General features: G+C 50.0%; 1 protein-coding gene across 20 annotated transcripts in view; it reads left to right on the top strand.

Annotated features, from left to right (window-relative positions):
* The window catches only part of SCRIB (scribble planar cell polarity protein), a 237,931-nt gene that overhangs the window by 94,005 nt on the left and 116,380 nt on the right, over window positions 1-27,546 (top strand). For 17 of the 20 annotated variants that reach the window (XM_084621786.1, XM_084621784.1, XM_084621779.1 and 14 more), the window contains 7 exons: window positions 439-696; window positions 960-1,070; window positions 1,947-2,123; window positions 2,811-2,927; window positions 11,220-11,408; window positions 21,815-21,934; window positions 22,223-22,279. In XM_084621786.1, the coding sequence (XP_084477912.1) occupies window positions 439-696; window positions 960-1,070; window positions 1,947-2,123; window positions 2,811-2,927; window positions 11,220-11,408; window positions 21,815-21,934; window positions 22,223-22,279 (1,029 nt within the window). The remainder of the gene's footprint in view (window positions 1-438; window positions 697-959; window positions 1,071-1,946; window positions 2,124-2,810; window positions 2,928-11,219; window positions 11,409-21,814; window positions 21,935-22,222; window positions 22,280-27,546) is intronic. The other 3 variants (XM_084621778.1, XM_084621790.1, XM_084621785.1) reach the window with 1 other exon arrangement.

The raw sequence follows: 27,546 nt of genomic DNA, 5'->3' as shown, positions 1-27,546 counted from the left end.
TGCAGGGTGAGGTGCAGTTTCCTGGGTACTTATTAAACAGGAGCAGAGTTGTGGGGATGGCTAGCTTGTGTGATGGGACTCCAGGAAGCTGGGTCTTGGTGCTTAGCCAGTGTGCTCTCCTGATACATTGCTGAGGCACTGGCTGCTACTCTGGGCTCTGCCTTGTAAAGTGGTGGGAGGGGGCATTGATGGGCAGCTAGATGGCTGGCTAGAAGAGGGGTTATGGCCCAGTGGGATATTGGCAGCTACTCAGGGCTCAGCCATCTAGGGAAGGGTAGTGTTGGTGAGGCACATGGTGGTTTGGCTCCGGACGGGGGGGACAGGCTGCTGGACAGATCTCCCAGAGGGATGGTGTCCCATGTGACCCTCAGCAAGGTGCCTGGCAGGGCAGGGTGTACTGGGGTGATGTGCTGACACTGGGTTTGCGGGTTGTTCTAGATCAATGGGGTAGACATGACAGAAGCCAGGCATGATCAGGCAGTAGCGCTGCTTACCGCATCCTCCCCCACCATCGCGCTGCTGGTAGAGAGAGAGGGTGCACAGCAGCTCAGCGAGGGAGACTCACCAGTGGTACAGCGAGTGCGCACGCACTCCCCACCACCACCTCCCAGCCATGGGGAGAGCACACCCGAGGAGACGCCTCTGCTACAAAGGAACCATCTGCCCAAATGCCTGGAGGATCAGTACCCCATCGAGGTAAGGTTGGCTGTTGGGATTTGGGGCTTTGATTGGCCCGGTGCTCTGTTAATTGGACAGGATTGGGGTTCCAAGCTGTCCCTCAAAGGACTGGCCACCATGTAGTTGGGCTGTTGGGAAGGGGCTGGGTCTCCCACGTGTTGAGAACCTCCTTCACGCTCATTCCCAAGCAGAATCTCTGTCTGGGGGGAGTTTTCTAGGCACAGTTGCTGCTTGGTATTCCTTGTCCTCTCCCTGGCCTGTATGCTCTTTGTTCCCTGCAGGAGATCTGTCTGGTCAAAGCTGGGGGGCCCCTGGGGCTCAGCATTGTTGGAGGCAGTGACCATTCAAGCCACCCGTTTGGGATTCATGAACCAGGTGTCTTTATCTCAAAGGTACGGACCCATGTGGGCAGCCCAGGCTGGGCATGTCTGAGGGAATGTGGCCATTGGGGATGGAGTCTCTAGAACAAGGAGACTGAAGGATGGAAATGCCTCAACGAAGCTTGGGGGTGGGGAAGGAGGCAGGGGATGGAACCGACTTGTTTTGAGGCATAAGGGTTTGTGTGTGGAAACTTTTGATTCCCTTAGCTGCTTCTCCATGGAGGTGTCACAAGACCTTGGATCAGCGGGGCAGTGGGAGGAGTCTGTGGGGAGGGTGTCACGGGGTGGTTAGGAGCTCAGGGGGCAGTGGCAGGAGTCTGTGGGGAGTGTGTCACGGGATGGTTAGGAGCTCAGGGGCAGTGGCAGGAGTCTGTGGGGAGGGTGTCATGGGGTGTTTAGCAGCTCAGGGGCAGTGGCAGGAGTCTTTGGGAGGATGTCACAGGGGTGTTTAGCAGCTCAGGGGGCACTGGGAGGAGTCTGTGGGGAGGGTGTCACGGGGTGGTTAGGGGCTCAGGGGGCACTGGGAGGAGTCTGTGGGGAGGGTGTCACGTGGTGGTTAGGAGCTCAGGGGGCAGTGGCAGGAGTCTGTGGGGAGTGTGTCACGGGGTGTTTAGCAGCTCAGGGGCAGTGGCAGGAGTCTGTGGGGAGGGTGTCACGGGGTGTTTAGCAGCTCAGGGGCAGTGGCAGGAGTCTGAGGGGAGGGTTGGAAGATCAGGAGGGCAGTGGGAGGAGTCCATTGGGGTTTCTTAGGGAAGCTCTGCCACTCATCTCCCTGCTGGATAGGGTCTGCTCAGGGTGTGTATGGCTACATCAGCAGCTCTGCTAGGAGATGGATATCTGCTCCCATCAGAGTCCCTTTCCAGCCTTAACACCAGTGGCTCTCTGCAGGTCATTCCCCATGGGCTGGCATCCCGCAGTGGCCTGCGAGTAGGGGACAGGATCCTGGAGGTGAATACTATTGACCTGCGCCATGCTACCCACCAGGAGGCTGTGAACGCCCTGCTGTCCAGTACACAGGAGCTGAGCATGTTGGTGCGACGAGATCCTCCGCCACCTGGCATGCAGGTAGGTTCTGCGAGGGGAGAGGAGCCTAAGTGGGAGCAGCAGCCCTGGTCTGGGCACAGCCTGGCAGCTCTATTGACAAAAGCACTTGTAGGAAAATTCATGGACACTGCCCTGGGATCTCCCGCTTAGGAAATGCAGTAAGTGAATTGGGGAAACCTGAGCAGGAGCAGATCTCCCTTGTATTCAGGTTAAATGGCCCTGCTCCTCAGGGGAGACGGTTTGAGTGGGGCTCCTGTCCTTGCTCCCCAGGTGGCTCAGTCCTCAGGCAGGCAGTCCCTGCTCTATCTGAGCTTAGATGGAAGGCTGGATCAGAGGTGCAGCTCTGCACCTTGATGAAGTTTCCCCTCTCTCCTGGTAGCAGGAGCCAGTCTCAGATGAGCAGGCAGGTACCCAGCATGGGACTAGCAGGGGTTCATCATTATACTCAGCAGTCACTGTGGCTGGAGGCTGGATCGGGTTCACCCCTCTTAGACCCTGAACTGGGAGCAGAATATAGGAAAGGAGAGCCAAAGCAAACCCATCAGGCCAAAGAAGGTGGAAGCCACAGAGCTGGCCCTTTCCTGGCTATTCTGTGCATGGTCTGCTACCAGCACCAACACTCCCCTCCACCCCCAATCAGAGTCTGTCAGCCACATTTCTAGCCCAAACTAAATCAAATTAGAGACAGAGACCTTTTTGTGTCCACAGGAAATCTGCATTGAGAAGGCTCCTGGAGAAAAGCTGGGCATCAGCATTCGGGGGGGAGCGAAAGGCCACGCTGGGAACCCCTTTGACCCCACCGATGAGGGCATTTTCATCTCCAAGGTACCAGACTCAGGGTGCCCTTCACAGAGCAGGGGCTGCTAGGCAGGAAGCAGAAAGGAATTCCTGTGGGAAATCAGCCCTCCTCCCAGTTCCCATGTGGTCTCCCTGTTTGATCTCACTTCTCCCCATGTAAACATGCATGCACATTCCTTCCCGCTAGACCCCACACAGTGTGCTTAAGTTCCCCGCAAGTCCCCACCTCCCATGGAATGTCTGTGCTCATTCACTTTTCTTACCAGTCACTCTCCCTGCTCTGACGGATGGCATGTGAGTGCTCTCCCCCCTCCCCTGAGGAATTGTGCAAACATTTTCCTGCTCTCCCCATGAGGAATGGCATGTGAATCATCTTCTTTTCAAAAAGAAAAGGAGTACTTGTGGCACCTTAGAGACTAACAAATTTATTTGAGCATAAACTTTCGTGAGCTACAGCTCACTTCATCGGATGCATGCAGTGGAAAATACAGTAGGGAGATTTATGTACACAGAGAACATGAAACAATGGGTGTTACCATACACACTGTGTCAAGAGTGATCAGATAAGGTGAGCTATTACCGGTGGGGGGGGGGGGGGGGACAGTGAGGAATAGTGCGGAGGGAGGGAGGGAGGGGAATAAACTTGGGGAAATAGTTTTACTTTGTGTAATGACACATCCACTCCCAGTCTTTATTCAAGCCTAAGTTAATTGTATCCAGTTTGTAAATTAATTCCAATTCAGCAGTCTCTTTGGAGTCTGTTTTTGAAGTTTTTTTGTTGAAGAATTGCCACTTTTAGGTCTGGTTTCAGAGTAGCAGCCGTGTTAGTCTGTATTCGCAAAAAGAAAAGGAGTACTTGTGGCACCTTAGAGACTAACAAATTTATTTGAGCATAAGCTTTCGTGAGCTACAGCTCACTTCATCGGATGCATTCAGTGGAAAATACAGTGAGGAGATTTATATACACACAGAACATGAAAAAAGGGGTGTTTATCATGCACACTGTAAGGAGAGTGATCACTAAAGATGAGCTATTACCAGCAGGAGTGCAGGGGGGGAGAAAACCTTTTGTAGTGATAATCAAGGTGGGCCATTTCCAGCAGTTAACAAGAATGTCTGAGGAACAGTGGGGCGGGGGAATAAACAAGGGGAAATAGTTTTACTTTGTGTAATGACTCAACCACTCCCAGTCTCAATTCAAGCCTAAGTTAATTGTATCCAATTTGCAAATTAATTCCAATTCAGCAGTCTCTCCTTGGAGTCTGTTTTTCGAGTGACCAAAGAGACTGAAGTGTTCTCTGACTGGTTTTTGAATGTTATAATTCTTGACGTCTGGTTTGTGTCCATTTATTCTTTTACGTAGAGACTGTCCAGTTTAGCCAATGTACATGGCAAAGGGGCATTGCTGGCATATGATGGCATATATCACATTGGTAGATGTGCAGGTGAACGAGCCTCTGATAGTGTGGCTGATGTGATTAGGTCCTATGATGGTGTCCCCTGAATAGATATGTGGGCACAGTTGGCAACGGGCTTTGTTGCAAGAATAGGTTCCTGGGTTAATAGTTCTGGTGTGTGGTTGCTGGTGAGTATTTGCTTCAGGTGGGGGGGCTGTCTGTAAGCAAGGACTGGCCTGTCCCCCAGATCTGTGAGAGTGATGGGTCATCCTTCAGGATAGGTTGTAGATCCTTGATGATGCATTTGGAGAGGTTTTAGTTGGGGGCTGAAGGTGATGGCTAGTGGCGTTCTGTTATTTTCTTTGTTGGGCCTGTCCTGTAATAGGTGACTTCTGGGAAGTCTTCTGGCTCTGTCAACCTGTTTCTTCACTTCAGCAGGTGGGTATTGTAGTTGTAAGAACGCTTGATAGAGATCTTGTAGGTGTAGAGATCTTGTCTCTGTCTGAGGGGTTGGAGCAAATGCAGTTGTATCTTAGAGCTTGGCTGTAGACAATGGATTGTGTGGTGTGGTCTGGATGAAAGCTGGAGGCATGTAGGTAGGCATAGCGGTCAGTAGGTTTCCGACATAGGGTGGTGTTTATGTGACCATCGCTCATTATCCAGGAGGTGGATCTCTTGTGTGGACTGGTCCAGGCTGAGGTTGATGGTGGGATGGAAATTGTTGAAATCATGGTGGAATTCCTCAAGGGCATCTTTTCCATGGGTCCAGATGATGAAGATGTCATCAATATAGCGCAAGTAGAGTAGGGGGATTAGGGGACAAGAGCTGAGGAAGCGTTGTTCTAAGTCAGCCATAAAAATGTTGGCATACTGTGGAGCCCTGCGGATACCCATAGCAGTGCCGCTCATTTGAAGGTATACATTGTCCCCAAATGTGAAATAGTTATGGGTGAGGACAAAGTCACAAAGTTCAGCCACCAGGTTTGCCATGACATTATCGGAGATACTGTTCCTTACGGTTTGTAGTCCATCTTTGTGTGGAACGTTGGTGTAGAGGGCTTCTACATCCATAGTGGCTAGGATGGTGTTTTCAGGAAGATCACCAATGGATTGTAGTTTCCTCAGGAAGTCAGTGGTGTCTCTAAGATAGCTGGGAGTGCTGGTTGCGTAGGGCCTGAGGAGGGAGTCTACATAGCCAGACAATCCTGCTGTCAGGGTGCCAATGCCTAAGATGATGGGGCGCCCAGGATTTCCAGGTTTATGAATCATAGAATCATAAAATATCAGGGTTGGAAGGGACCCCAGAAGGTCACCTAGTCCAACCCCCTGCTCGAAGCAGGACCAATTCCCAGTTAAATCATCCCAGCCAGGGCTTTGTCAAGCCTGACCTTAAAAACCTCTAAGGAAGGAGATTCTACCACCTCCCTAGGTAACGCATTCCAGTGTTTCACCACCCTCTTAGTGAAAAAGTTTTTCCTAATATCCAATCTAAACCTCCCCTACTGCAACTTGAGACCATTACTCCTCGTTCTGTCATCTGCTACCATTGAGAACAGTCTAGAGCCATCCTCTTTGGAACCCCCTTTCAGGTAGTTGAAAGCAGCTATCAAATCCCCCCTCATTCTTCTCTTCTGCAGGCTAAACAATCCCAGCTCCCTCAGCCTCTCCTCATAACTCATGTGTTCCAGTCCCCTAATCATTTTTGTTGCCCTTCGCTGGACTCTCTCCAATTTATCCACATCCTTCTTGAAGTGTGGGGCCCAAAACTGGACACAGTACTCCAGATGAGGCCTCACCAATGTCGAATAGAGGGGAACGATCACGTCCCTCGATCTGCTCGCTATGCCCCTACTTATACATCCCGAAATGCCATTGGCCTTCTTGGCAACAAGGGCACACTGCTGACTCATATCCAGCTTCTCGTCCACTGTCACCCCTAGGTCCTTTTCCGCAGAACTGCTGCCTAGCCATTTGGTCCCTAGTCTGTAGCTGTGCATTGGGTTCTTCCGTCCTAAGTGCAGGACCCTGCACTTATCCTTATTGAACCTCATCAGATTTCTTTTGGCCCAATCCTCCAATTTGTCTAGGTCCCTCTGTATCCTATCCCTCCCCTCCAGCGTATCTACCACTCCTCCCAGTTTAGTATCATCCGCAAATTTGCTGAGAGTGCAATCCACACCATCCTCCAAATCATTTATGAAGATATTGAACAAAACCGGCCCCAGGACCGACCCTTGGGGCACTCCACTTGATACCGGCTGCCAACTAGACATGGAGCCATTGATCACTACCCGTTGAGCCCGACAATCTAGCCAGCTTTCTACCCACCTTATAGTGCATTCATCCAGCCCATACTTCCTTAACTTGCTGACAAGAATACTGTGGGAGACCGTGTCAAAAGCTTTGCTAAAGTCAAGAAACAATACATCCACTGCTTTCCCTTCATCCACAGAACCAGTAATCTCATCATAAAAGGCGATTAGATTAGTCAGGCATGACCTTCCCTTGGTGAATCCATGCTGGCTGTTCCTGATCACTTTCCTCTCATGCAAGTGCTTCAGGATTGATTCTTTGAGGACCTGCTCCATGATTTTTCCAGGGACTGAGGTGAGGCTGACTGGCCTGTAGTTCTCAGGATCCTCCTTCTTCCCTTTTTTAAAGATTGGCACTTCATTAGCCTTTTTCCAGTCATCCGGGACTTCCCCGGTTCGCCACGAGTTTTCAAAGATAATGGCCAATGGCTCTGCAATCACAGCCGCCAATTCCTTCAGCACTCTCGGATGCAACTCATCCGGCCCCATGGACTTGTGCACGTCCAGCTTTTCTAAATAGTCCCTAACCACCTCTATCTCCACAGAGGGCTGGCCATCTCTTCCGCATTTTGTGATGCCCAGCGCAGCAGTCTGGGAGCTGACCTTGTTAGTGAAAACAGAGGCAAAAAAAGCATTGAGTACATTAGCTTTTTCCACATCCTCTGTCACTAGGTTGCCTCCCTCATTCAGTAAGGGGCCCACACATTCCTTGGCTTTCTTCTTGTTGCCAACATACCTGAAGAAACCCTTCTTGTTACTCTTGACATCTCGGGCTAGCTGCAGCTCCAGGTGCGATTTGGCCCTCCTGATAGCATTCCTACATGCCCGAGCAATATTTTTATACTCTTCCCTGGTCATATGTCCAACCTTCCACTTCTTGTAAGCTTCTTGTAAGCTATGTTTAAGATCCGCTAGGATTTCACCATTAAGCCAAGCTGGTCGCCTGCCATATTTACTATTCTTTCGACTCATTGGGATGGTTTGTCCCTGTTACCTCAACAGGGATTCCTTGAAATACAGCCAGCTCTCCTGGACTCCTTTCCCCTTCAAGTTAGTCCCCCAGGGGATCCTGGCCATCCGTTCCCTGAGGGAGTCGAAGTCTGCTTTCCTGAAGTCCAGGGTCCGTATCCTGCTGCTTACCTTTCTTCCCTGCGTCAGGATCCTGAACTCAACCAACTCATGGTCACTGCCTCCCAGATTCCCATCCACTTTTGCTTCCCCCACTAATTCTACCCGGTTTGTGAGCAGCAGGTCAAGAAAAGCGCCCCCCTAATTGGCTCCTCTAGCACTTGCACCAGGAAATTGTCCCCTACGCTTTCCAAAAACTTCCTGGATTGTCTATGCACCGCTGTATTGCTCTCCCAGCAGATATCAGGAAAATTAAAGTCACCCATGAGAATCAGGGCGTGTGATCTAGTAGCTTCCGTGAGCTGCCGGAAGAAAGCCTCATCTACCTCATCCCCCTGGTCCGGTGGTCTATAGCAGACTCCCACCACTACATCACTCTTGTTGCACACACTTCTAAACTTAATCCAGAGACACTCAGGTTTTTCTGCAGTTTCGTACCGGAGCTCTGAGCAGTCATACTGCTCCCTTACATACACTGCTACTCCCCCACCTTTTCTGCCCTGCCTGTCCTTCCTGAACAGTTTATAACCATCCATGACAGTACTCCAGTCATGTGAGTTATCCCACCAAGTCTCTGTTATTCCAATCACGTCATAGTTCCTTGACATCACCAGGACCTCCAGTTCTCCCTGCTTGTTTCCAAGGCTTTGTGCATTTGTATATAAGCACTTGAGATAACCTGTTGATCGCCCCTCATTCCCAGTATGAGACAGGAGCCCTCCCCTCACAGACATTCCTGCCTGTGCTTCCTCCCGGTATCCCGCTTTCCCACTTACCTCAGGGCTTTGGTCTCCTTCCCCCGGTGAACCTAGTTTAAAGCCCTCCTCACTAGGTTAGCCAGCCTGCTGGCAAAGATGCTCTTCCCTCTCTTCGTAAGATGGAGCCCGTCTCTGCCCAGCACTCCTCCTTCATGGAACACCATCCCATGGTCAAAGAAACCAAAGCCTTCTCTCCGACACCACCTGCATAGCCATTCGTTGACTTCCACGATTCGACACTCCCTACCTAGGCCTTTTCCTTCCACGGGGAGGATGGACGAGAACACCACTTGCGCCTCCAACTCCTTTATCCTTCTTCCTAGAGCCACATAGTCCGCAGTGATCTGCTCAAGGTCATTCTTAGCAGTATCATTGGTGCCCACGTGGAGAAGCAGGAAGGGGTAGCGATCCGAGGGCTTGATGAGTCTCGGCAGTCTCTCCGTCACATCGCGAATCTTAGCCCCTGGCAAGCAGCAGACTTCTCGGTTTTCCCGGTCAGGGCGGCAGATAGATGACTCAGTCCCCCGGAGGAGAGAGTCCCCGACCACCACCACCCGCCTTCTCCTCTTGGGAGTGGTGGTCGTGGAACCCCCAACCTCAGGACATCGCATCTCATGCCTTCCAACCAGCGGCTCTTATGGATCTTGGGTAGCAGATAGAATACCCCAGGTCGGGGTTCCGGGGGGGTGTCTGTGCGGATTTGTTCTTGTGCTTTTTCAGGGAGTTTCTTGAGCAGATGGTGTAGTTTCTTTTGATAACCCTCAGTGGGATCAGAGGGTAATGGCTTGTAGAAAGTGGTGTTGGAGAGCTGCCTAGCAGCCTCTTGTTCATATTCTGACCTATTCATGATGACGACAGCACCTCCTTTGTCAGCCTTTTTGATTATGATGTCAGAGTTGTTTCTGAGGCTGTGGATGGCATTGTGTTCTGCATGGCTGAGGTTATGGGGCAAGTGATGCTGCTTTTCCACAATTTAAGCCCATGCACATCGGCAGAAGTACTCTATGTAGAAATCCAGTCTGTTGTTTCGACCTTCAGGAGGAGTCCATCCAGAATCCTTCAAAAACAGACTCCAAGGAGATGTTGCCGGCACCTAGTGCCGAGAGGCTGAACAACAGCTTGAGTAAGTTTGTTACCCGGTGTGCTATATTTAATAATTATAACGGGGTGGAGAAGCAGAAAAGTTTATTTGAAGCTTTAAAAAGGTACAGGGAGATTTGAATTTTAAATTTTGTATTATAGAGCAGGAAGTTATACAGGCTTTTATATATATATTTTTTTAGCATATTTATTTAATAGCAAGCTGCTTTAAGTATTCATATAGCCAGCCAATTTAGTTTTTAGCTAGTTTTTTGATTTTTTGTATTATTTGTTAAACTATACATAAAGCTGCTTTATTTAGCATTGTTTTTTTATATTTTTTTTGTTTGGCCTTGCTTAGTTTTAGGCAGTCTGACTCTGCAACATACTGTTGCAGATTTTCAGCATAACTGCTGTGTGTGCCTCCAGGCGGGGGGGCCAAGGACACTTGGGCCTAGCACGCAGAGCTGCTGCGAGTGCCTCCAGGCAGGAGGGGGGGGGGGGCAAGGACACCGGGGCCTAGTGCGAGGGGGCTTCATCGACACTTGTGGTTTTCCATCCCCTCGAGTTACCTAGTGGCCATGCCCCAGTGTTCCCAACAACTCCCCCCTTTGAGAACACTTAACAGCCTTGGCTCTGAGTTTTTTTACTTGGGCTTGCTATATTGGAGATGTTAACTTGACGGCAAGTTACATTTTTAAATCCCTTTTTTTGTGGTAAGATTATTTGTAAGTGTTTTTATAAAAGGGGAGGAACCATTACATTTACATTGCTGGCCTTTTTTGTTGGTTTTTATTTAATACCTATTAGCTTACTGTGTAATAACTGCTGAATTGGAATTAATTTGCAAACTGGATACAATTAACTTAGGCTTGAATAAAGACTGGGAGTGGATGTGTCATTACACAAAGTAAAACTATTTCCCCATGTTTATTCCCCTTCCACCCCCCCCCCCCTGATCACTCTTGTTACAGTCTGTATGGTAACACCCATTGTCTCATGTTCTCTGTGTATATAAAATCTCCCCACTATATTTTCCACTGTATGCATCCGATGAAGTGAGCTGTAGCTCACAAAAGCTTATGCTCAAATAATAAGGTTCCACAAGTACTCCTTTTCTTTTTGTGGATACAGACTAACGCGGCTGCTACTCTGAAACCAGTTTTCTTTTCACACACTTCCCCCACCGTGCCAAGGAGTTATGGGTGAGCGCTCCCCACCCCCCTGCGTGCTGAGGAGTTGTGGGCAAGCACTCCCCCCGCCATCATGGGCAGGCACTCCCCATATTCCCGCCGTTCTGCTGTCACACATGAGCCCCTCCCCCCCGCCATGCCGAGGAGTCATGCATGTATGTTCTCTCCAAGAAAACATGTGCAATCCCTCTCCCTGCCCACTCCCTGCCCCAGGAATGGCATGCAATCACTCTCTTTTCCCATTCTCTCCAAGGAATTGCCTGAGTGCTGTCCTTTCCCAACCCCCGACAAACCTCTCTTGTGCTCATGCTCCGTTCCCTTCCCCCCTGCATAAACACATGGGCACCCGCTTTCCCTCCTGCGTGCGTGCAGTGTCCTCCCTTCCCTCCCCCGACTCCCTGCGCATTCTTCTTGTCCCCCTACCCATTCTCAGCCCTCTTGTTCCTTCCAGGTGAGCTCCTCTGGGGCTGCTGCCAGGGATGGCCGGCTGAAGGTGGGGCTGCGGATTCTGGAGGTGAATCACCAGAGCCTGCTGGGAATGACGCACACAGAGGCAGTGCAGATCCTACGCAGTGTGGGTGACAAGCTCCTTGTGCTTGTGTGTGATGGGTTTGACCCCAAAGCCGCAGCTGCCATTGAGGTGAGAGCCTGGGGAGGGAAGGGGGGGGGTAAGGCCAGCGCCAGGAGGAGCCCTGTGGCGGACAGGTTCCTTCATAAAAACACTGTCTTCATGTATGTATGGAGTGACCCTCACAACTGCCACAAAGTGACACCCCACCCCAGGCTGACACCTACAGTGCAGTGAGTCCTTATGTTGGCACCCTCAGAGGGCAGAGATAAGGTGTCTGGGGTGCTGTGTGGGGAATGTTGCCTGAAGCGAGCATTTCTTGTGTTTCTACACTTCCATGTCAAATTTTTGAAATCACGCCTTCCAGAAGGGCACGAAGAGCAGAAAGCCCTGCTAGGCAGCAGCAACCCTGAACCCATCGGAACCCACTTCTCATGAGTGGTGCAGCGCAGGCAGGGCGGGAGTGGGATTTGAAGCAGGACAGGGTAGGGACCTTACACACCAGTTTGGGGAAGGTGTTCTGTGCCTACAGGACAGCATGAATGAAGATCCACATCTGTGAGAGAAGCTGGCAACAGTCAGTGAGGGCTGCATTGCTCGTGAAGTTGAGGAGTCAGGGACAATATGATTCAAGGCAAGAGTAGACAAGTATGGAGGGACAGCGGTGAAGGTGATATGTAGGAGCCAGGGGAGGGATTCATCAAGGGTGTGAGGTGGTCAGAGCAACAGGCAAAGAAGATGATTTTATCAGCTGAGTTTTGTAAGGACCGGAGAGGGGTGGTGGATGTGAAGGAGGCTGCAGTGATGAAGATTGGAGTATTCGCTTCATGGACAGGAAGAGAGGGTTGGATCTCAGAGATGTTTTGGTGGACAAAGGGGAAAGATTTGATCTTGGCCCGACCATGAGGAGCTAGAGAGAGGGCAGAACCAAAGCTGCCCCCACTTCGCAGGCCTGAGTATCAGGGAGGCTGGTGGCACTGTGCACAGTGGCAGTGAAGGTGTGGAGAGGGAAGATCTGGGAGGGAAGATCAGGAACTCCTGTTGGGCCATGTTGAGACATCCAGGAGGAGATATGAGATGGGCTGAAAGCAGATGGAGAGAGACCAATGGAGAGGCAGACTTATGAATCATCACTTCCCACCTAATCTTGGAGTCAGAACAGTTGTAACAACCAGCACTGGTCTCCACGGATGGGGCCTTTCCTCCCAAGTGACTGAGTGACATGGGGAATGGGCCAAGAGTGAAAAAGGCACATGAATTGATTGGGATGGAAGAGAGGGGAGAGCTGCACTGACAGTACCATGGCAATGGCATACATGAGCAGACAGGGCCGCAAAGACACCACTACTACACCAGGAGGCTAGATCATTGCCCTGCTTGCAATCGATTTGGGTCTGGTATATCAGGGGAAGGTGAATTTGGTGTTTAAGTGGCTCAGCAAAGCCAGGGTTAGCACCAGGGAAGCAGTGACTTACAGCCTCCTCTGGATCTTTGGAGTCTCAACCCTCTACGTGTTTTTCAAACAGTAAGAGATAAAGGCTTTTGGCCAGGCAGCACCATCTGGAATCAGCAATAAGAACTGTCCCAGACACGTTCCCAGAGCTGCAGTTGGTCTCTCTCCCAGACCATGCCTGGCCAGGACAATGGAGAAGATGCAGAACAAAGCATGCTGACAATGGCTGCCCTCACTGGCCACAGAATCTGTGAGGGTCTGACCCAGTCCAGATGCAGACTACACCCTAAGGAATGCTGCCTCCGGCAGAGATCTTCTGACATACGTGCCAGTAGCCACCCAAACCTCAGCCCGCTGGATCTGAGGTCCCTAGAATCCTGTCACTGACATGCTTCTGCTTTCCAGGAAGAAATCAATCAGTTCCACATGTCCTGCAAGCACATTCAGCAGTTACTACAAAACAGCTAATCTGTGGGCCTTGAAAAGCACATTTCTCTCTATCTAGGCACTTTGATTGGCTCCATTGTCATAGTTTGTCTGCATCTCACAGATCTGTCCTGACACCCTTAGAGATGGAGAGCTGAGACATGAAGTCAGGGGAGTGACCTGCCCAAGGTGACACAGAGTGTGGTAGACCTGGAGAGTGAACCCAGGCTTTCTGCTTCCCAGTACAGGGCCTTATCCATTAGGCCATCCTTCCTTGTGGCTAGTATAAGTGTGATTATCTGTAAAAAGCCTCAGCCATTTGCTAGCCACTGACACATGATGAGATTCTGAGGATAGCATCATTGATAAAGCCCCCTTTCAGCCATTTGATCGGTACCTGGAGCCTGAACTGTGTTCCCCCAACACAGACAAGAGCTATGTTCCAGCTGCTGAAGTGAGCAGTGCTGTATTTTTTCATGGTCAAGGTCTGAGTCTGGAAAAAGGAGTTTTACCTACGGTGCCTCAGTACTGCACTTTCCATTGGGATGAGGTGGTACTCAGAACCAACCCAGCATTCATTCCTAGGGTAACCCTCTCTGACAGAGCACAAGAGAGGCTTCTTCTTCATGCATTCCACTTAGGTGTGGACACACCCTGCGCACCGCAGCCAAACAGTTTTGCTCTCCAGGATGCCTCATGGCCATATCCCTTCCCCTGACTATATGAGGTGGCGTCCCTCAGTTCCTTCTTACCACACTTGCCTTCTCTGCAGAGCCTACAGAGTCATCCCGTCTCGGCCCGTCAGCCCTGGAAAAGGATCTGGCTCTGGCTCAGTTGATGGCCTTGTCTTTGTCTCCAGGTGATTCCCATGCTGCTGGGCTTTTCCTCCCCTTCACTATCACGGGGTTTCAAAGTGTACCAAGTTCTTTTGCAATGCTTAGCTGCTTCCTTAGGTATCCAAGAAGAGTTCTTGCAGAACACCCACAAATTAGTGGATATCCTGCAACTGTCTGCCCCTGGGAGAGTCACCCTCCCTATTAAGGATATGCTCCTTGGACCTGGTAAAGCCATCCGAAGCATACTGGCTTCAGTACCATCTAAGTGGCTAAGTGCATGGAAAAGTGCTACTTCCTTCCTGTGCAGGTATTTGAGGGCTTTTGCTCCCATCCAGCCCCAAATTCTCTGGTTGTAACCACGGTGAACAGAGCCCGGCAGGGCAGGGTTAAGGCCATCCCCAAGGATAGAGACTCTAAATGATCGGACGTCCTGGGCAGGAAGATTTATACCTCATCTGCCTTACAGATGCTAATTGTTAATTAGCAAGACTTGCTGTCCAACTACGATTTTATGAACTGGACATCTATGTCGAAATTCGTAGACCATCTGCCTGAGGCTTTGCAAGAGTAATTTCGGGCATTTGTCACCAAAGGCTGCTTAGTGGCTAAGGCATCCTTGCAGTCCACCCGAGACGTTGTGGACACCTTGGCCAGGCTGATGGCCTACGTGGTCACCATTAGCCGGGCTTCCTGGCTGCAGAATTCTCAAGTATTGTCCCCAGTGTCCAGCAAGCCTTTGAGGATTTGCCCTTTGGCCTACTGCTGTTCTCAGACAAGAGACAGTTGAGATGCTGCACTTCAAGGACTCCAGGGCTATCCTGCAGGTGCACCACTGTGGTATTCAAGAGCAACACCAGCAGCCGTATTATCCCCAGCACCTGTTTGGCCGGCCCTCCCCTCTTCCAAGACAACGGGGCTACCCCATAAAGGGGAAGAGATCCCACAGGATGAAGCAGTTGGGCTTGGGATTTGGCTAGTCCACATGCCCTCCCCTGGTGCCCTCCAATTGCTCATTTTGACTCCTTGGTCCAGAGCACTGTTCCAATCGTTGCTCCTCTCTCCCTGTTCCCCCTCTTTGGGGTCACAATGCTTGAGGCTCCATCACCAACAGCTGATTCCTAAGCACCATCAGATCAGGCTATGACATCCTGTTTCTCTCCACAGCTTCTCCCCACCCTCCATCCCTGTCTCTCTTCAGGGACTCCTCTCATGAGATACTGCTCCTTGAGGAAGTCTGCTCTCTGCTGGCTCTGGGAGCATCCAAGGAACTTCCGCCAGAACACCAGGGTCATGGCTTCTACTTCCAGTACTTTCTGGTGCCCAAAGCCACAGGAGGGGTAAGACCCATCCTCAACCTTCGTGGCCTCAGCAAATATATCAGGTGCATGAGATTCCGAATAGTCACTCTATTGACTGTCCTCACTGCGTTGTCTCAGAATGACTGGTTTGCTGCTCTGGCCATTCAGGATGCCTCCTTTCACCACAGACAGTTCCTTCAATTTGTCGTGACGGAGCACCATTTTCTGTATACAGCCCTCCCATTCAGCCTTCTGCCCTCTGGGTTTTTAACCAAATGCATGGTGGTTGTCATGGCATATCTCAGGAAGAAAGGAATTCACACAATCCTGCATATGGATGACTGGTTACTGAAGGGCAGATCAAGAGAGGAACTTCTTGCTCATGTTGGCACCACACTGCACTTGCTCGACTGTCTTGGTCTCAGGTTAAACACCGCAAAGGGAATGTTGGCTCCCACTCAAAAAATTGAGTTCTTTGGGGCCTGTAGTGGTGTCGCAGTCGTCCCTACCCATCCTGGTTTGGAGGGAGGCCACACTGCCTCACTGCGTTGCTGGGATCACAGCCTAGCGTCAGGGGAATTAGCATGTAGTGTCTTGGCTTTCATAACAGGGTGGAATCCCAAATAGTCAATAGGCCCTCAGTCAGTCTGTTGACTCTGGCCCTCGGGCGGGGCTGAGCTAATGAGCAGTCTGTAGGCTCAGGCCTGTAATTGGGCAGGAGAGAGATCACTTGATCATTACCTGTTAGGTTCACTCCCTCTGGGGCACCTGGCATTGGCCACGGTCAGCAGACAGAATACTGGGCTGGATGGACTTTTGGTCTGACCCAGTATGGCCATTCTTATGTTCTAACCCTTAGGCAGGGGAGAGCTAACGAGCAGTCTATAAGCTCTAACCCTTAGGCAGGGGAAAGCTAACAAGCATGCTGTTGTCCTGGCTGTGGCAGGCGACAAACACAGGCTTCGTAGCCTATGGTGGGGAGGCTGCCACCCCAAGGGTGGGGTGGCAGGGGTAGGGGGATGCAGATCCACCTGTCTCCACTATGTCCCAGCCCAGGGCCCTAACAGTGGCCAGGTGTCCCGCCTCTGGGTCAGCGGGGATCCTTCCGCAACACACTGACTGGCTGTTAAGCCACAACACCACCAAACTGAAGTCTGGTTTCTCTGGGCTACTTCCTACCTTAGTCGTCTCTTTTCCAAGTTGAAAAGTCTAATTAATCTCTCCTCATCTGGCAACGGTTTCATACCCCTAATAATTTTTGTTGCCCTTTTCTGAACCTTTTCCAATTCCAATATATCTTTTTTGAGATGGGGCGACCACATCTGCATGCAGTATTCAAGATGTGGGCATACCATGGATTTATATAGAGGCAATATGATATTTTCTGTCTTATTATGTGTCCCTTTCTTAATGATTCCCAACATCCTGTTAGCATTTTTGACTGCCACTGCACATTGAATGGATGTTTTCAGAGAACTATCCACAATGACTCCAAGATCTCTTTCTTGAGTGGTAACAGCTAATTTAGACCCCATCATTTTGTACGTAGAGTTGGGATTATGTTTTATATTGTGCATTACTTTACATTTATCAACATTGAATTTCATCTGTCATTTTGTTGCCCAGTCACTTAGTTTTGAGAGATCCTTTTTTTAGCTCTTCGCAATCTGCCTGGGACTTAAGAGAACTTTGGTGAGGGACCTCGTCAAAGGCTTTCTGAAAATCTAAATACACTGGATCCCCCTTGTCCACATGCTTGTTGACCCTGTCAAAGAATTCTAGTAGATTGGTGAGGCATGATTTCTCTTTACGAAAACTATGTTGACTCTTCCCCAACAAATTATGTTCATCAATGTGTCTGACAATTTTGTTCTTTACTATAGTTTCAACCAGTTTGCCCAGTACTAAAGTCAAGCTTACCACCCTGTAATTGCCCAGATCACCTCTGGAGCCCTTTTTAAAAATTGGCGTCATGTTAGCTATCCTCCAGTCATTTGGTACAGAAGCTGATTTGAATGACAAGTTACAGACTACAGTTAGTATTTCTGCAATTTCACATTTGAGTTCCTTCAGAACTCTTGGGTGAATCCCATCTGGTCCCGGTGACTTATTACTGTTTAGTTTATCAATTTGTTCCAAAACCTCCTCTAAGGACACCTCAATCTGGGACAGTTCCTCAGATTTGCCACCTAAAAAGAATGGCATTTCAGGCCCTCTGCAATGCATTTCATACTTTTTGGGACCATATCAGAGGCTTAGTGGTTCACATACTTACGGACAATACCACCGCAATGTATTATGTGAACAATCAAGGAGTAGCGCACTCCAGGCTACTCTGCTGAGAGGCATGCATCTGATGAAGTGAGCTGTAGCTCACGAAAGCTTATGCTGAAATAAATTGGTTAGTCTCTAAGGTGCCACAAGTACTCCTTTTCTTTTTGCGAATACGGACTAACACGGCTGCTCCTCTGAAACCAATCAGATTATGGGAATTCTGCCTTGAAGAGAACATTATTGAGAGCTGTTCACTTGTCCATAATCCAGAATCATCTCAGCAGGAATTTTTCCTTGAGTCGCAAGTAGTCCCTGAAGACAAGTGTCCTCTGGCTTATCTTCACAGCTTGGGGCATCCTGAAGATTGACCTATTTGCTACAAGGGACAACAGGAAATGTCATTGTTCTGCTATCGAGGGGGCCTCACTCCAGGCTCTTTGTCTGACGCTTTCCACGTCTGCTGGCAGTCGACTCTCCTGTATGCTTTTCTCCCAATCATCCGAGAAGTCATCCTCAGCTGAAGGCAGAGTCTCATTCTCAGGCAGTGCTGGTTCTCGGCCTTTTCACACTATCTATTCAGCCTCCAATACCACTTCCTCTCCATCCCAATTTAATCACGGCTGTACCTTGCATCCCGTGCTCAGCTCCCTGCGACTCATGGCATGGCTTCTGCACGGCTGAATAAGGAGGAAGTTCGGCGGCTGTCCTGGCAGTCCTGCTCAACAGTAGAAAGCCCACTACCAAAATGGCCTGTTCAGCTAAATGGAAGCAGTTTTCAGTGTGATCTTTAGCCTGTGGAATTCAACTGACAGTGGCTTTTATGTAGGACATCTGAGAGTACCTGCTGCTCCTTCAGTCGTTGGGGCTTGCACTTAGTTCATTGAAAGTGCATCTGGTTTTCACCCCCTGTTCAGCGAAGATCAGTCTTCTCCAGTGCCATGATAATAAGATTCTTAAAAGGGCTCCTTCATCCACATCTTCTTCTGATCTGAGAGCCAGTTTCTCTGTGAGATTTTAACACGGGCGTAGCAGCTTTGATGGGACCTCTGTTCAAGCCCATATCTTGTCCCTTTCCACTTTTGTATCAAAAACTGAATTCCTGGTAGAGATAACATCCACAAGAAGAGTCTGTGAGTTGCAGGCTCTGATGTGAACCCATCTTGAGTTCCCCAGCGGTGAATACACAGTTCTCCAGAGACAAAGTGACTTTATGACCACACCCAAAATTGTTGTTTAAAGTGGTTTCTCAGTTTCATTTGAACCAGGAGGTATATTTACCTGTGTTCTTCCCTGAATCACATCCATCTCTGGAGGAGCAGTGTCTCCATCCATTAGATGTCAGGCCACGTCTAGCCTTCTATCTGGACAGGACTAAACGGTTTTGTGCTTCACTTTGCCTGTTTGTGTCGTATACAGATCACATAAAGGATCAGGCAGTCTCTTCACAGATGATCTCTAAATGGAAAACATCCTGCATCAAGACAGCATGTGAAATGGCTTTGGCTATGCCTCCTCAGTGGGTGTGAGCTCGTTCTACAAAAGCACAAGCGATGTCCATAGCTTTCCTCAGTGAGGTTTTCATACTGGACATTTGCAGGGCTGCTGTGTGGTCATCCATACCTACATTCATGAACCATTATGCCATCACTGCATCATCCAGGGCAGATGCAAGCTTTGATAGGATGGTCCTGCGATTCTTGCTTACATAGACTCCGAGCTCCGCCTCTTGGGGGTGTACTGCTTGAGCGTCACCTAAGTGTAATACACAGCTGCATCTACTGAAAGAAGAAGAAATGGTTACTTCTTGTAACTATGGTTCTTCGCATTGTGATGCAGATGTGTATTCCCTGACCCACCCTCCAGCCCCTCTGCATCAGAGTCTCATCTTGGTGTTTGGTGCAAAGCAATTGAGGGTCAGGCCGTCGCCTCATATGGTTAGGGGAGGGGCTACAGCCATGAGATGCAAGCAAAATTCTCCAGCTCCAGCACTGGCCATGCACACACCTAAGTGGAAATACATAGAATCATAGAATATCAGGGTTGGAAGGGACCCCAGAAGGTCATCTAGTCCAACCCCCTGCTCGAAGCTGGACCAATTCCCAGTTAAATCATCCCAGCCAGGGCTTTGTCAAGCCTGACCTTAAAAACCTCTAAGGAAGGAGATTCTACCACCTCCCTAGGTAATGCATTCCAGTGTTTCACCACCCTCATAGTGAAAAAGTTTTTCCTAATATCCAATCTAAACCTCCCCCACTGCAACTTGAGACCATTACTCCTCGTTCTGTCATCTGCTACCATTGAGAACAGTCTAGAGCCATCCTCTTTGGAACCCCCTTTCAGGTAGTTGAAAGCAGCTATCAAATCCCCCCTCATTCTTCTCTTCTGCAGGCTAAACAATCCCAGCTCCCTCAGCCTCTCCTCATAAGTCATGTGTTCCAGACCCCTAATCATTTTTGTTGCCCTTCGCGGGACTCTCTCCAATTTATCCACATCCTTCTTGTAGTGTGGGGCCCAAAACTGGACACAGTACTCCAGATGAGGCCTCACCAATGTCGAATAGAGGGGAACGATCACGTCCCTCGATCTGTCTGCATCACATCTTGAAGAACCACAGTTACAGGAAGTAACCATTTCTGTTGCTGCCGTCCTGTCCCAATCCCAAAATCATGTGGCACGGCATAACTGTTGGAAGAGTAATCAGAATATACCTGCCCAGGACAGAGAACTGCAAGAAGTCAGTGCCCAGCCTGGTGTTTCACTCCTCAGCAGTTCGGGGGGAAAGCTATCAACGACAATGATGGAAGGTGTCAGTCAGGGCTGGTAACTTCATGGGCAGAAAGGGCAGTGTGAGGAAATCTGGCCTCAGAGTGCACATTCTCCCAGCGCTGCCCAGTTGTCACAATGCCCTTGGCAGGTGCAGGGGAGGGCTGCAGTGAGCGCACTCACAGTCGTCCTTACACAGCCATGGGCCTGCACTCTGCAGAGTTACTGAATGGCTCTTGCTCCCCCAAGCCTGGCCCTCCCTGGTACACACATCCCCAGCATAGACTGCTGGGCGTGCAGGGCCTAGAGGAGACATCGCCACAGGAGATGCACTCTGAGGTCTTTGGCATCCAGTGCCAGTTGGCTGCAAATCACACTGCTAGAGAGTTTAGGAGAACTCCCCTTTTCTCCCGCCCAACGTCAACAGGTGGAACATTCCAACGCTGCTGGCTGAGTGGTGCGGCCCAGCTGCTGGTACAATAATGTTGCTACTCTCCTGTCACTCAGTTCCTTTGTCACTGCTGACAGCTGAGGAGCTGTCTCTGGGGAACCCTCCCTGCCTTGAGGGGCCAGGGACAGTCAGCACCCCTCCCCCTGCCCTACGATGCGCATGGGATGGTCAGAGCCCCTCTCCCCCAAGCTTGCCAGAGTCCCCTCCCCTGCCACTTGGGGTCAGGACTAGTCAGAGCCTCCTCCCCCTGCTTAACGAAGGGCCAGGGCCAGTCATAGAATCATAGAAGATCATGGTTGGAAGAGACCTCCGGAGGTCACCTAGTACAACCCCCTGCTCAAAGCAGGACCAACACCAATTAAATCATCCCAGCCAGGGCTTTGTCAAGCCTGACCTTAAAAACTTCTAAGGAAGGAGATTCCACCACCTCCCTAGGTAACGCATTCCAGTGCTTCACCACCCTCCTAGTGAAAAAGTTTTTTCAACCTAAACCTCCCCCACAGCAACTTGAGACCATTGCTTCCTGTTCTGTCATCTGCTACCACTGAGAACAGCCGAGCTCCATCCTCTTTGGAACCCCCTTTCAGGTAGTTGAAGCCTGCTATCAAATCCCCCCTCACTCTTCTCTTCTGTAGACTAAATAACCTCAGTTCCCTCAGCCTCTCCTTGTAAGTCATGTGCTCCAGCCCTCTAATCATTTTCATTGCCCTCCGCTGGACTCTCTCCAACAGGTGTGGCCAACCAGAGCCTGAGAAGGAGCCAGAATTTACCAGTGAATTTACCAATGAATGCCCTTGTGCACATGGGTGAGGTGGTCTCGGTGCCCTAGGGGATGGGAAGGGTCTCAAGAGGTACATGACTGTGGTCTGTTGGGCGGGATCATCTCTGTGCTCTGAGTACCCAGGGGGCAGGTGGGGGTCTCTGTGTTCTAAGGCACTGGGTGTTCCTGACATGTGATGTTACCTTCTTTTTTGTAGATGTCCCCAGGAATCATTGCCAACCCCTTTGCCGCTGGCATTGGCCGCAAGAATAGCCTGGAAAGCATCTCCTCCATTGACCGTGACCTGACCCCAGAGGAGCTGGAGATCCTACAAAAGGTGGGTGCTGTAACTACCTTCAGGAGAATGGGATAGGGCAGAATGGTCTCTGAAGCTCTGCAGTGTTTTGCGTTGGCCTATGGAGCCTGCGCCATGGTAGAAGATTTCACTCCTCCCCATAGCTCCGGTGCACCTGCTGTTTCCATAAGACTGGAAGAGTGGTAATGCTTCTCCCAGAAGTGCTCAGGGATGTGACTCTCATATCTTCTCCTTTGGGGGTGATGGTGCTGCCCCTAGAGCAGGGGTCATTTTAGGGTCTGGCCCTCTTATCTTTCCCTTTGTTCCCAGGAGATGGAGATGGTGAGGGAGGCGACTCAGTGGGAGAGAGAAGAAATGGAGAAAGTGGTGAGAGCATTTTCACACTCACATTCTGACCTTGACAATATCTTGACCAAGGTGGTGAGTTCTGAGGGAAATGCCGCAGAATTGCCCTAACCAGAGCACTACTTCCCACAGGAAGCTCTGGGTCCTCTCCTCACCTCTGGGGTATTAGCTCTCTCTGCTCACCAATATCCCCAGCTCTCCGGACCCTCTTTTTTCGTCTTCCCATACCTCTTTTCCCTTGCTTCATTGAGACTATTCCAGCATCTGTAACATGGTTTCATGCTGCTCTTCACTATACTTGTGCCTCAATCACAAGGCAGGCCTCCACGGTAAGAGCAGAAGCCTCTGTTCTCTGGATTAGATGGGAGCTCCAAGATGATCAGTTCTCTCCAAACAGCACCATTAACTGCATACAGCTAGTAAAGTCAAAGATGGGAACACACAACTCATATTTGTCCATATTTTAAGGAGACACAACTGCAGGTCCTGGTACAAGATGCTGCATCTCAATCCAAACATTCCTTTACCTATCTAAGTGCAAAGTAATGCACACTGGAAAAAATAATCCCAACTATACATACAAAATGATGGCATCTAAATTAGCTATTATTGCTCAAGAAAGAGATCTTGGAATCATTGTGGATAGATGTCTGAAAACATCTGCTCAATGTGCAGCAGCAGTCAGGAGCAATTAGGAAAGGGATAGATAATAAGACAAAAAATGCCATAATGTCACTATATAAATCCATGGTATGCTCACACCTCAAATACTGCATGCAGTTCTGGTCATCCCATTTCAAAAAAAGATACATTAGAATTGGAAAAAGGTACAGAGAAGGGCAACAAAAATGATTAGTAAGGCTGTGTTTGTCACAGAGGTCACAGAATCCATGACTTCCAGAGAACTCTGTGATATTTTCTGCTTTGGCCCCCGGGGCTACAGGACTGGAGCTGGCAGCCAGAGGGGCCCCAGCAGTTCCAGCAAGGCCTCCTCAGGGTTCCAGCGACAGGCGACAGCCTCCTCAGGGTTCCAGCGACAGGCGACAGCCTTGCATGCGTGGGGGGAGGGGAACCCCACAGCTTCCAGCCACCATGGTAGCAGGAAAAACCATGGAGCTGCAGCAGCAAAAGTCAGAGACAGGTCACGGATACCGTGAATTTTTGTTTATTGCCTGTGACCTGTTCGTGAGTTTTACTAAAAATAACCTTGACAAAATCTTCGCCTTAATGATGCGGGGGATGGAACAGCTTCCACATGAGGAGCAATTAAAAAGACAGGGACTGTTCAGAGAGACGAGTGGGGCGGAGACGAGGGAGGTCGATCAAATCATGACTGGGGTGGATAAGGACATGTGATTTACCCCTTCACACAACACAAGAACCAGGGGTGTCAGGATCCCACCACAGGCAATCAGGACCAATGGTCAAAGCAGGGGCAAACCTGAGGCAGGGAGGAGTGTAGGAGTGCGTAGTCAGATTCCAGGCCAGGATCGATACCAAGGGTCTGATTTCAGTGTCCATGTCAGAAGGCAAAGTCCAAATCAAGCTGCAGTTGAAACCAGGAGTTCAGGAGCAAGAAATGATTATGACAGCTACAGTAATATCACACTCATGCCTGAACACTTCCTGGAATGCACTTTAGGATTATATAGGGCAGGCAGCCAATCAGAAGCCATGGGCTGCTGCCTGTCAGACCCCTTAAGGCGGGACTTCCCATGGTCTGTGTCCACAACAGGTCATGGGCATTGGAGCACAGGCTGGTTACGGCTTCTGCTAGGTGGCAGCATGAAGATTCCCACTGCCTGGCAGATCTGAAGGCCCAGGATTCTAGACCCACGGGCCTTACGAGGGATCACCAATTAAATTAATAGGCAGCAGATTTAAAGCAAACATAAGGAAGTACTTCTTCACACAACGCAGTCAACCTGTGGAATTCATTGCTGTGGGATGTTGTGAAAGCCAAACATATAACTGGGTTCAAAAGAGAACTAGATAAGTTCATGAAGGATAGGTCCATCAGTGGCTATTAGCCAAAGTGATCAGGGATGTAGTCCCCTGCCCTGGGCGTTCCTAAATCTCGGACTGCCAGAAGCTGGGCCTGGACAACAGGGGAAGGATCACTTGATAATTGCCCTGTTCTGTTTGTTCCCTCTGAAGTGTCTGGCACCGGCCGCTGTCAGAAGACAGGATATGGGGCTAGATGGACCATTGGGTCTGACCCAATATGGCCATTATCGTCTTATTTATGCGTATTTGTATTACTGCCAATCACTGTGATAGCTGACCATCTGCCATATAAAATAGATTGGCAAAAATCAAGATTCTTATGGACTTTGTGTACTTCTGTGATACTCCTCCCTTTTGAAATGATACAAAGCTCTGCATGGGGTAGGTCTTTTGTTTTTTGTTTTTTAAGGGATAGGGTTTAAAAAGAATGGCGGATGCTATGAATATCAGTCTGGTTATGGTGGGGGGAGAAAATAATCAATCTTGGCAGTTTGCATATGAGGTCTCTAATGTAGTTGAGACTTGATCCATTAATTGCTTTGAAGATTTGGACCAAAATCTTAAACTGATAAGGGAAGCAGATTATGAGGGTCTGGACAACAGGCTTTTGAGCCCAGGAATCTTTAGCATTTTTGTTCACTTTGGGGATTTTAGGCATGTGGTGGGGATTTAGGCATTTATAACCATTTATTCTCTCAGTTTGGTGCCCTTCCCATGCAGGATGGGGCATGGTCACTTGCTCGGTTAAGCTAGAGTAAATGGTGGATTCTCTGTAACTTGAAGTCTTTAAATCATGATTTGAGGCCGTCAGTAACTCAGGGTGCATTACAGGAGTGAGGTTCTGGGGCCTGCGATGTGCAAGAGGTCAGACTCGATGATCACTGTGACGGGTGTGGGATCGTTGTTCCCCCTTAACTCTCCAGCCTGGGCTGTCTCTCACAATGCTTTTCTAGTGATACGATGCAAACCCCTCCGGGTGCTGTAATCACTCAGCACAACCACCTATGGACCCCCACACCCAGCTACATTGCATGAATGCTCCCAAAGCCGCTCGTGAATCACACACAGAAAGACATCAGCCCAATTCCCCCAGCTCCCAGCCTTGTACCTCACGAATGTACTGTCTTGCACTGCTCAAGATGAGTAATGCAAGTTTTTTATTTGGTTCACCACTTCATCAATGGAAAGTGGATATACACCAGCCTCCGTAAACCTGAGCAGATTTATAGACTATCAGGGTTGGAAGGGACCTCAGGAGGTCATCTAGTCCAACCCCCTGCTCAAAGCAGGACATATCAAACACTTCAGGCAAACTCACTGGTAAAGATAAACAGGAAAACAAGTTTAGTGACTCCAAAAGATAGATTATGAGTGATAGGCAAAAAGTCAGAGTTAGTTACCAAAATAAGATAAAATATAAGTACGCAGTCTAAACTCTCAACCCTATTAGGCTGGGAAACAACTAGATCAGAGGTGGGCAAACTACGGCCCGCAAGCTACATCCGGCCTGTAGGACTGTCCTGCCCAGCCCCTGAGCTCCTGGCCCAGGAGACTGTCCCCACTCCCTCGCAGCCAGCCGCCGCGCAGCGCAATGCTCTGGGCGGTGGGGCTGCAGAGCCCGGCCTGACCCGGTGCTCTGTGCTGTGCAGCGCGGCTGCCTCTCCTGATGCAGCCATGCTGCCAGCCACCGGTGCTCCAGGCAGTGCGGAAAGGGGGCGGGGGGGAACATGGGTTGAATGGGGGCAGGGGTCCCAGGGGGGCAGTCAGGAAGGAGAGGAGGGGTTGGATGGGGTGGGGGGGGCAGTTAGGGGCGAGGGGTCTGGGGGCGGTCAGGGAGAAGGGCTGGTTGGATGGGGCAGGTGTCCCGGAGGGGGGCAGTCAGGAAGGAGAGGGGGGTTTGGATGTGGCAGCAGGGGGGTCTGGGAGTGGTCGGGGACTGAGAGTAGGGGGGTGGGGTGGATGGGGCAAGGGTCTCCGGGGGGCCATCAGGGAACAGAGGGGGTTGGATGGGGCAGGAGTCCCGGGGGGAGCCGGCAGGGGGCGGGCCATGCCTGGCTGTTTGGGGAGGCACAGCCTACCCTAACCAACCCTCTATACAATTTCAGAAACTCAGCCCAAAAAGTTTGCCCGCCCTGATCTAGATTAAGCAGTTTTTCTCACCCCACTGGATAGTGAAGTTCATAGTACACAGGTTTCGCCCTTGAAACCTGGACCAGTCTTCTCTGTTGGAGTCATCAGTCTTCTGAGTGTCTTTGTTACTTGCAGCATAGGTGGGGGCAGGAGAAAGGCCAAGCGTGGCGCCCCTGTTTCTGTTTTATACCCTTAGTCCATGTGCTTGGAGAACACAAGTCCAGACATGTCTGGTGGGTATTGCTGAGTCACCAGGCAAGGTTGAGCAATTCCCCTGGTGTGGCCTTATGCAAGTGAGTCATTGAATTGTAACTCCCTTGCCGGACAACAGTTGGTGAAATTTGTTCAGCACCCACCAGGGTGTTGGTTACCTCCCTTATCATTGTCTCTGGGGAGCTAGTATCTGGGTGCTTCCCAAACCCACGGCATATTTTAGTGAAAACCATACAACACAATTATTATAATTTTATATGCATTAATGATACACTCATTAGGTAGAACAGTGGGTTTCAGCAGAACATAACCTTTCCCACAATACTTCACATGGTATGCTTTATATGAAATATCACAATTATACACAAATGACTAATATGGGGGTTACAGGGTGCTTCCCCAAGGTATACAGTGTCACAATCACGATGGTCCCTTCTGGCCTTAAAGTCTATGACTTTGATTGACTGCAGAGAAGCAAAGTTTTAAAGAAGACTTGAATAAAAAGGGAGGATGGGGGTTCCCTTGTATTAGGGGCTCCCTAGCATTTCCTTACTGCTTCTTGGCAGGCCTACAGCTTAGTCAGAGCCATATCAACTCCTGCAGCCAGCTCTTGACCTGTCCCTATCCTGAGACCTGCAGGGCAGCCACATGGTGTCAGGACATTCACATAGTTTTTCAGTGTCATAGAGTCCACGCCATTGACTCTTCAGCCATAGTGCGTGTAGCAGATCGAGCACTCACCAGCATGGTGCCTCCTGCTGGTCTTCTGGGAATTAGCTCTTTCCAGCCTCGAAGAGCCTCCTGCCAGCCAGTGTCTCTCCTGCCTCAGGCCCCCCCCATATTCCTCCCAGACCCCAGTGCCCTTTACCTGAGGGTCCTGCCCACCACAGTACCCCCACACTCTGGGTCTCCCCTCCCAGGGGAACCCCAAACCCTCT

Source organism: Lepidochelys olivacea (assembly GCF_965140295.1).
Source record: "Lepidochelys olivacea isolate rLepOli2 genome assembly, chromosome: 2".
NCBI lineage: Eukaryota > Metazoa > Chordata > Testudines > Cheloniidae > Lepidochelys > Lepidochelys olivacea.
This window is presented reverse-complemented; position numbering and strand designations above follow the sequence as displayed.